General features: G+C 47.0%; 1 protein-coding gene across 1 annotated transcript in view; it reads right to left on the bottom strand.

Annotated features, from left to right (window-relative positions):
• Nucleotides 1-10,000, bottom strand: part of vcam1b (vascular cell adhesion molecule 1b) — a 41,778-nt gene that overhangs the window by 24,251 nt on the left and 7,527 nt on the right. Inside the window, exons 3-7 of the mRNA XM_055165280.1 lie at nt 7,427-7,783; nt 6,822-6,925; nt 6,658-6,739; nt 4,182-4,532; nt 3,415-3,678 (exon numbers count right to left, since the gene is read on the bottom strand). Of these exons, the coding sequence (XP_055021255.1) occupies nt 3,415-3,678; nt 4,182-4,532; nt 6,658-6,739; nt 6,822-6,925; nt 7,427-7,783 (1,158 nt within the window). The remainder of the gene's footprint in view (nt 1-3,414; nt 3,679-4,181; nt 4,533-6,657; nt 6,740-6,821; nt 6,926-7,426; nt 7,784-10,000) is intronic.

The following is a 10,000-nucleotide window of genomic DNA, read 5'->3' as shown; positions in this document are numbered from 1 at the left end:
TATATGTTTGTATTATGTTGTGTATATGTTTGTATATATGTTTGTGTATATGTTTGTATATATATGTTTGGTGTATATATGTTTGTATATATGTTTGTGTATATGTTTGTATATATGTTTGTGTATATGTTTGTATATGTTTGTGTATATGTTTGTATGTATGTTTGTGTATGTTTGTGTATATGTTTGTATATATGTTTGTGTATATGTTTGTATATATGTTTGTGTATATGTTTGTATATATGTTTGTGTATATGTTTGTATATATGTTTGTGTATGTTTGTGTATATGTTTGTATATATGTTTGTATATATGTTTGTGTATATGTTTGTATCTGTTCTGTGAAAACTCCACACTCAACTTTTACTACTTTAACACGAGACATTTTACTGTCCTTAACTGTACAACACAACTCTACACTACACAACTACACACTACACAACTACACACTACACAACTCTACACTACACAACTACACACTACACAACTCTACACTACACTACACACACAACTACTACACACACAACTACTACACACTACACTACACACACACTACACTACACTACACACACTACACACTACACAACTCTACACTACACAACTCTACACTACACAACTCTACACTACACAACTACACACTACACAACTACACACTACACTCTACACTACTACACACACACTACACAACTACACTACACTACACACTACACTACACTACACACAACTACAACTACACAACTACACTACACAACTACACACTACACAACACTACACACTCTACACTACACAACTACACACTACACACACACAACACTACACACACTACACTACACACTACACAACTCTACACACTACACAACTACACAACAACACTACACTAACCTACACTACTACACTACACTACACTACTACACACTACACAACTACACACTACACAACTACACACTACACAACTCTACACTACACTACTACACAACTACACAACACTACACAACAACTCACACACTCTACACAACTCTACACACACAACTACACTACACTACACACAACTACACAACTCTACACTACACAAACTACACAACTCTACACCACAACTACACACTACACTCTACACTAACACTACACACTACACCACACTACACACTTACACTACACAACTACACACTACACACTACACACTACACACACTCTACACAACTCTACACTACACACACAACTACACACTACACAACTCTACACCACACAACTCTACACTACACAACTCTACACTACACAACTCTAGCTCACCTCTCACGGTGATGTTGTGTGTGTAGTTGTGTGTAGTTGTGTGTGTAGTTGTGTGTGTAGTTGTAGTTGTGTGTGTAGTTGTGTGTAGTTGTGTGTGTAGTTGTGTGTAGTTGTGTGTGTAGTTGTGTGTGTAGTTGTGTGTGTAGTTGTGTGTGTAGTGTGTGTGTTTGTGTGTGTAGTTGTGTGTGTGTGTGTGTGTAGTTGTGTGTAGTTGTGTAGTTGTGTGTGTAGTTGTGTGTGTGTGTAGTTGTGTGTAGTTGTGTGTGTGTGTAGTTGTGTGTAGTTGTGTGTAGTTGTGTGTGTTGTGTGTAGTTGTGTGTTGTGTGTGTAGTTGTGTGTAGTTGTGTAGTTGTGTGGTGTAGTTGTGTGTGTAGTTGTGTGTAGTTGTGTGTGTAGTTGTGTGTGTTGTAGTTGTGTGTAGTTGTGTGTGTAGTTGTGTGTGTTGTGTTAGTTGTGTGTAGTTGTGTGTAGTTGTGTGTGTAGTTGTGTGTAGTGTGTGTAGTTGTGTGTAGTTGTGTGTAGTTGTGTGTAGTTGTGTAGTTGTGTGTAGTTGTGTGTAGTTGTGTGTAGTTGTGTAGTTGTGTGTAGTTGTGTGTGTGTGTAGTTGTGTGTGTTGTGTGTAGTTGTGTGTAGTTGTGTGTGTGTGTGTAGTTGTGTGTGTAGTGTGTGTGTGTAGTTGTGTGTAGTTGTGTGTGTGTGTAGTTGTGTAGTGTGTGTAGTTGTGTGTAGTTGTGTAGTGTGTGTGTGTGTGTAGTTGTGTGTAGTTGTGTGTGTTGTAGTTGTGTGTAGTTGTGTGTAGTTGTGTGTGTAGTTGTGTGTAGTTGTGTGTTGTGTGAGTGTTGTGTGTGTGTAGTTGTGTGTGTGTGTGTGAGTTGTGTGTGTGTAGTTGTGTGTAGTGTGTTAGTGTGTAGTTGTGTGTGTGTAGTTGTGTGTAGTGTTGTGTGTAGTTGTGTGTAGTTGTGTGTGTAGTTGTGTGTGTAGTTGTGTGTAGTTGTGTGTGTAGTTGTGTGTGTGTGTAGTTGTGTGTTGTTGTGTGTGTAGTTGTGTTGTGTGTGTAGTTGTGTGTGTAGTTGTGTAGTTGTGTGTGTAGTTGGTGTGTGTAGTTGTGTGTGTAGTTGTGTGTGTAGTTGTGTGTAGTTGTGTGTTGTAGTTGTGTGTGTAGTTGTGTGTGTAGTTGTGTGTAGTTGTGTGTAGTTGTGTGTAGTAGTTGTGTGTAGTTGTAGTGTGTAGTTGTGGTGTAGTTGTGTGTGTTGTGTGTGTAGTTGTGTGTGTAGTTGTGTGTGTTGTGTGTAGTTGTGTGTGTAGTTGTGTGTGTAGTTGTGTGTAGTTGTGTGTAGTTGTGTGTAGTTGTGTGTAGTTGTGTGTAGTTGTGTGTAGTTGTGTGTAGTTGTGTTAGTAGTTGTGTGTAGTTGTGTGTAGTTGTGTGTAGTTGTGTAGTTGTGTGTGTAGTTGTGTGTAGTGTGTGTGTGAGTTGTGTGTAGTTGTGTGTGTAGTTGTGTGTGTTGTGTGAGTTGTGTGTGTAGTTGTGTGTAGTTGTGTGTAGTTGTGTGTGTAGTGTGTGTAGTTGTGTGTGTAGTGTAGTTGTGTGTAGTTGTGTGTGTAGTTGTGTGTGTTGTGTGTAGTTGTGTGTAGTTTGTGTGTGTAGTTGTGTGTAGTTGTGTGTAGTTGTGTGTGTGTGTGTGTAGTTGTGTGTGTAGTTGTGTGTGTAGTTGTGTGTGTTGTGTGTTGTGTGTGTAGTTGTGTGTTGTGTGTGTAGTTGTGTGTGTGTGTGTAGTTGTGTGTTGTGTGTGTAGTTGTGTGTGTTGTGTGGTGTAGTTGTGTGTGTAGTTGTGTGTAGTTGTGGGTAGTTGTGTGTGTGTAGTTGTGTGTTGTAGTTGTGTGTGTGAGTTTGTGTGTGTAGTTGTGTGTAGTTGTGTGTGTAGTTGTGTGTTGAGTTGTGTGTAGTTGTGTGTGTGTTGTGTGAGTTGTGTGTTGTGTGTAGTTGTGTGTAGTTGTGTGTGTAGTTGTGTGTTTGTGTGTAGTTGTGTGTGTGTGTAGTTGTGTGTAGTTGTGTGTTGTAGTTGTTGTAGTTGTGTGTGTAGTTGTGTTGTGTTGTGTGTAGTTGTGTGTGTGTGTGTGTGTGTGTACCTCTCACGGTGATGTTGCGTGCGTCCCGAGCTGCTCCGTACTGATTGGTGGATTCACACTGGTAGTGGGCGGAGTCTTGCAGCTGGGCGGACGATAGGTTGAAGAACAGGAGGTGGGTGGAGTTTTCTCTGTGAAGCTCCGCCCCGTTCCTGCTCAGGACCAGCGTAGGGGGCGGGGCTCCGTCTGACTGACAGGTGAGAGTGAGGCTCTGCCCCTCCAGCACCTGCTCCGGGCTCACCGACAGGGACACGATCTGAGGGGGGGCTGAGCAGGAGAGAGAGCAACAGTCACTGACAGGGACATGCTCTGAGGGGGGGTTGAGCAGGAGAGAGAGCGACAGTCACTGACAGGGACACGCTCTGAGGGGGGGCTGAGCAGGAGAGAGAGCAACAGTCACTGACAGGGACACGCTCTGAGGGGGGGCTGAGCAGGAGAGAGAGCAACAGTCACTGACAGGCACACGTCTGCAGGCGCAACTAAAGGAGGAAACACCAGGACTAAACCGGGACTAAACCGGGATTAAACAAGGACTAAACCAGGACTAAATCAGGTCTAAACCAGGTCTAAACCAGGACTAAACCCTGACTAAACCAGGTCTAAACCAGGACTAAACCAGGACTAAACCAGGTCTAAACGCGGACTAAACCAGGTCTAAACCCGGACTAAACCAGGACTAAACCCGGACTAAACCCGGACTACACCAGGTCTAAACCAGGACTAAACCAGGTCTAAACCAGGACTAAACCAGGACTAGTCTTTTTACTCACACATGAGCTGGACCTGGACTCTGGTCTCTGTGGTCCTCTGGTCTGGACTCAGTTGGGGCAGGTCCATCGTGGCTCTGCAGATAAACTCCAGTTCTTGTTCCTGGTCCAGGTCCAGGTCCCGGTCCCGGTCCGGGTCTCGGTCTCTGAAGTCCGGTCTCTGGGGGGTGTAGTTCAGCTGGGACCGGACCACCGTGGACCCGGAGTCCCCGCTGGTCCTGGTCAGGGTCCGGTTGGTCCTGATCCAGACCAGGTTCAGGAGCTCGGGGGGGTACATGTCCCGGACCTCACAGACCAACGAGGACGGGACCGAGACCTGGACCGAGACCGGACCTGAGACCAGAGGAGCAGACGGAAGNTGTGTAGTTGTGTGTAGTTGTGTGTGTAGTTGTGTGTAGTTGTGTGTGTAGTTGTGTGTGTGTTGTGTGTAGTGTGTGTGTGTAGTTGTGTGTAGTTGTGTGTAGTTGTGTGTGTAGTTGTGTGTAGTTGTGTGTGTAGTTGTGTGTGTAGTTGTGTGTAGTTGTGTGTAGTTGTGTGTAGTTGTGTGTAGTTGTGTGTAGTTGTGTGTAGTTGTGTGTGTAGTTGTGTGTGTGTGTAGTTGTGTGTGTAGTTGTGTGTGTAGTTGTGTGTAGTTGTGTGTGTGTAGTTGTGTGTAGTTGTGTGTAGTTGTGTGTGTAGTGTGTGTGTTGGTGTGTTTGTGTGTAGTTGTGTGAGTTGTGTGTGTTGTGTGTTAGTTGTGTGTGTTGTGTGTAGTTGTGTGTAGTTGTGTGTAGTTGTGTGTAGTTTGTGTGTAGTTGTGTGTGTAGTGTGTGTGTGTGTGTAGTTGTGTGTAGTTGTGTGTAGTTGTGTGTGTAGTGTGTGTGTGTAGTTGTGTGTGTAGTTGTGTGTAGTTGTGTGTAGTTGTGTGTGTGTGTGTTTGTGTGTGAGTTGTGTGTGTGTGTAGTTGTGTGTGTAGTTGTGTGTAGTTGTGTGTGTAGTTGTGTGTAGTTGTGTGTGTAGTGTGTGTGTGTGTTGTGTGTAGTTGTGTGTGTGTAGTTGTGTAGTTTGTGTGTGTAGTGTGTGTAGTTTGTGTGTAGTTGTGTGTGTGTGTAGTTGTGTGTAGTTGTGTGTAGTTGTGTGTGTGTGTAGTTGTGTGTGTTGTGTGTGTTGTGTGTGTAGTTGTGTGTAGTTGTGTGTAGTTGTGTGTGTAGTTGTGTGTGTGTAGTGTGTAGTTGTGTGTGTAGTTGTGTGTGTAGTGTGTGTAGTTGTGTGTGTGTAGTTGTGTGTAGTTGTGTGTAGTTGTGTGTGTAGTTGTGTGTAGTTGTGTGTGTAGTTGTGTGTAGTTGTGTGTGTGTGTAGTTGTGTGTGTAGTTGTGTTGTGTGTAGTTGTGTGTAGTTGTTGTGTGTGTGTGTGTGTAGTTGTGTGTAGTTGTGTGTAGTTGTGTGTGTGTGTAGTGTGTGTGTGTGTGGTGTGTGTGTGTGTGGTAGTTGTGTGTAGTTGTGTGTGTTGTGTTGTAGTTGTGTGTGTAGTTGTGTGTGTAGTTGTTGTGTGTAGTTGTGTGTGTGTGTAGTTGTGTGTGTTGTGTGTAGTTGTGTGTGTAGTTGTGTGTAGTTGTGTGTAGTTGTGTGTAGTTGTGTGTAGTGTGTAGTTGTGTGTAGTTGTGTGTAGTTGTGTGTGTAGTTGTGTGTAGTTGTGTGTGTAGTTGTGTGTAGTTGTGTGTAGTTGTGTGTAGTTGTGTGTGTTGTGTGTAGTTGTGTGTGTGTGTGTGTAGTTGTGTGTGTAGTTGTGTGTAGTTGTGTGTGTTGTGTGTAGTTGTGTGTAGTTGTGTGTGTAGTTGTGTGTGTATAGTTGTGTGTGTAGTTGTGTGTGTTGTGTGTGTGTAGTTGTGTGTTAGTGTTGTGTAGTTGTGTGTGTTGTGTGTAGTTGTGTGTAGTTGTGTGTGTGTGTGTGTAGTTGTGTGTAGTTGTTGTGTAGTTGTGTGTGTTGTGTGTAGTTGTGTGTAGTTGGTGTGTAGTTGTGTGTAGTTGTGTGTAGTTGTGTGTGTTGTGTGTAGTTGTGTGTGTTGTGTGTGTAGTTGTGTGTAGTTGTGTGTGTGTGTAGTTGTGTGTAGTTGTGTGTGTTGTGTGTAGTTGTGTGTGTGTGTGTAGTTGTGTGTAGTTGTGTGTAGTTGTGTGTAGTTGTGTGAGTTGTGTGTAGTTGTGTGTGTGTGTGTTGTTAGTTGTGTGTAGTTGTGTGTGTAGTTGTGTGTGTGTGTGTGTGTTGTAGTTGTGTGTGTAGTTGTGTGTAGTTGTGTGTAGTTGTGTGTGTAGTTGTGTGTGTTGTGTGTGTGTAGTTGTGTGTAGTTGTGTGTAGTGTTGTGTGTGTAGTTGTGTTGTGTGTGTTGTGTGTGTAGTTGTGTGTAGTTGTGTGTTAGTTGTGTGTAGTTGTGTGTGTAGTTGTGTGTGTAGTTGTGTGTAGTTGTGTGTAGTTGTGTGTGTAGTTGTGTGTAGTTGTGTGTACCTCTCACGGTGATGTTGCGTGCGTCCCGAGCTGCTCCGTACTGATTGGTGGATTCACACTGGTAGTGGGCGGAGTCTTGCAGCTGGGCGGACGATAGGTTGAAGAACAGGAGGTGGGTGGAGTTTTCTCTGTGAAGCTCCGCCCCGTTCCTGCTCAGGACCAGCGCGTAGGGGGCGGGGGGCTCCGTCTGACTGACAGGTGAGAGTGAGGCTCTGCCCCTCCAGCACCTGCTCCGGGCTCACCGACAGGGACACGATCTGAGGGGGGGCTGAGCAGGAGAGAGAGCAACAGTCACTGACAGGGACACGCTCTGAGGGGGGGCTGAGCAGGAGAGAGAGCAACAGTCACTGACAGGGACAGTCTGAGGGGGGGCTGAGCAGGAGAGAGAGCAACAGTCACTGACAGGGACACGCTCTGAGGGGGGGTTCAGCAGGAGAGAGAGCAACAGTCACTGACAGGCACACGTCTGCAGGCGCAACTAAAGGAGGAAACACCAGGACTAAACCGGGACTAAACCGGGATTAAACAAGGACTAAACCAGGACTAAATCAGGTCTAAACCAGGTCTAAACCAGGACTAAACCCTGACTAAACCAGGTCTAAACCAGGACTAAACCAGGACTAAACCAGGTCTAAACGCGGACTAAACCAGGTCTAAACCCGGACTAAACCAGGACTAAACCCGGACTAAACCCGGACTACACCAGGTCTAAACCAGGACTAAACCAGGTCTAAACCAGGACTAAACCAGGACTAGTCTTTTTACTCACACATGAGCTGGACCTGGACTCTGGTCTCTGTGGTCCTCTGGTCTGGACTCAGTTGGGGCAGGTCCATCGTGGCTCTGCAGATAAACTCCAGTTCTTGTTCCTGGTCCAGGTCCAGGTCCCGGTCCCGGTCCGGGTCTCGGTCTCTGAAGTCCGGTCTCTGGGGGGTGTAGTTCAGCTGGGACCGGACCACCGTGGACCCGGAGTCCCCGCTGGTCCTGGTCAGGGTCCGGTTGGTCCTGATCCAGACCAGGTTCAGGAGCTCGGGGGGGTACATGTCCCGGACCTCACAGACCAACGAGGACGGGACCGAGACCTGGACCGAGACCGGACCTGAGACCAGAGGAGCAGACGGAAGAGCTGACCGCAGGAAGAGAGGGAGAGAGGAGAGGAGAGGAGAGGAGAGAGGAGGAGAAAAGAGGGGGAAAAAAAGGAGGAGGAGAAAGGAGGAAAGGAGCGGAGAGAGAAGAGAGGAAGAGAAAAGAGGGGAAGGAGGAAAGAGGAACGAAGAGAAGAGAGGAGAAGGAGAGAGAGGAAGAGGAAGAGGAGAGAGGGGGAGGAGGAGAGGTGGAGAAGAAAAGAGGGGAGGAGAGAGAGACAGAGAGAATAGAGAGGAAGAGGAGGAGATGGAGGAGGTGAAAAGAGGGAGAGGAGGAGAGAGAGAGAGAAGAGGAGGAGAGAGGAAGGAGAAGGAGGAGAGGAGGAAGAGAAAAGACAGAGAGGAAGAGAGAAGAGAAGAGAAGAGAAAAGAGAAGAGAGGGTGAGGAGAGAGAGGGAGAGGAAGAGGAGAAAAGAGGGGGAGGAGAGCAGGAGGAAGAGAAAAGAGGGAGGACGAAAAAGAGGACGAGGAGAGAGAGAGAAGAGAGGAAGAGAAAAGAGAGGAAGAAGGATAGAGGAAAGAAGAGGAGGAGGAGAGAGAGACGGAGAGAAGAGAGAAGGAGAGGAGGAGGAGACGGAGGAGGTGAAAAGAGGGAGAGGAGGGAGAGGAAGAAAAAAGGAGGAGGAGAAAGGAGAAGAGGAGCAGAGAGAGAAGAGCGGAAGAGAAAAGAGGGGACGGAGGAAAGAGGAACGAAGAGAAGAGATGAGAAGGAGAGAGAGGGAGAGAAGGAGGGGGTGGAGAAGAAAAGAGGGTGAGGAGAGAGGGAGAGGAAGAGGAAAAAAGAGGGGGAAGAGGACAGGAGGAAGAGAAAAGAGGGAGGAGGAAAAAGTTTACGAGGAGAGAGAGAGAAGAGAGGAAAGAAGGAGGAGGAGAAAGGAGGAGAGGAGCAGAGGGAGAAGAGAACGGAGGAAGAGAAAAGAGGGGGAGGAGGAGAGAGGGACGACGAGAAGAGAGGAGAAGGAGAGAGAGGGAGAGGAAGAGGAGAGAGGGGGAGGAGGAGAGGTGGAGAAGAAAAGAGGGTGAGGAGAGAGAGACAGAGAGAATAGAGAGGAAGAGGAGGAGATGGAGGAGGTGAAAAGAGGGAGAGGAGGAGAGAGAGAGAGAAGAGGAGGAGAGAGGAAGGAGAAGGAGGAGAGGAGGAAGAGAAAAGACAGAGAGGAGGAGAGAAGAGGAGAAAAGAGGAGAAGGAGAAGAGAAGAGAGAGAGAGGAGAGAGAGGGAGAGGAAGAGGAGAAAAGAGGGGGAGGAGAGCAGGAGGAAGAGAAAAGGGAGACGAAAAAGGACGAGAGAGAGAGAGAAGAAGGAAGAGAAAAGAGAGGAAGAAGGATAGAGGAAAGAAGAGGAGGAGGAGAGAGAGACGGAGAGAAGAGAGAAGGAGAGGAGGAGGAGACGGAGGAGGTGAAAAGAGGGAGAGGAGGGAGAGGAAGAAAAAAGGAGGAGGAGAAAGGAGAAGAGGAGCAGAGAGAGAAGAGCGGAAGAGAAAAGAGGGGACGGAGGAGAGAGGAACGAAGAGAAGAGATGAGAAGGAGAGAGAGGGAGAGAAGGAGGGGGTGGAGAAGAAAAGAGGGTGAGGAGAGAGGGAGAGGAAGAGGAAAAAAGAGGGGGAAGAGGACAGGAGGAAGAGAAAAGAGGGAGGAGGAAAAAGTTTACGAGGAGAGAGAGAGAAGAGAGGAAAGAAGGAGGAGGAGAAAGGAGGAGAGGAGCAGAGGGAGAAGAGAACGGAAGGAAGAGAAAGAGGGGGAGGAGGAGAGAAGGGACGACGAGAAGAGAGGAGAAGGAGAGAGAGGGAGAGGAAGAGGGGGAGGAGGAGAGGTGGAGAAGAAAAGAGGGTGAGGAGAGAGAGACAGAGAGAATAGAGAGGAAGAGGGAGGAGATAGGAGGTGAAAAGAGGAGAGGAGGAGAGAGAGACGAGAAGAGGAGGAGAGAGGAAGGAGAAGGAGGAGAGGAGGAAGAGAAGAGAAGACGAGAGGACGAGGAGAGAAGAGGAGAAAAGAGGAGAAGGAGAGGAGGAGGAGAGAGAGAAGAGAAGAGAGAAGGAGGGAAAGGAGGGGGAAGAGAAGAGGAGAAGAGAGAGGAGGGAAAAAAAGGGGGGAAGAGGAAAAACAGGAGGAGAAGAGAGGAGAGGAAGAGGAGGAGTGTAAGTTTAATGTCGCACTGAGGAACAAAAGAACAACATCATGGAGACGAGCAGCTGCAGCA

This window comes from Boleophthalmus pectinirostris, unplaced genomic scaffold, assembly GCF_026225935.1.
Source record: "Boleophthalmus pectinirostris isolate CB_2022bp ecotype Guang Dong unplaced genomic scaffold, ASM2622593v1 HiC_scaffold_7, whole genome shotgun sequence".
NCBI lineage: Eukaryota > Metazoa > Chordata > Actinopteri > Gobiiformes > Gobiidae > Boleophthalmus > Boleophthalmus pectinirostris.
Note: the sequence above shows the minus strand (reverse complement) of the source record. Positions and strands in the feature narration are given on the sequence as shown.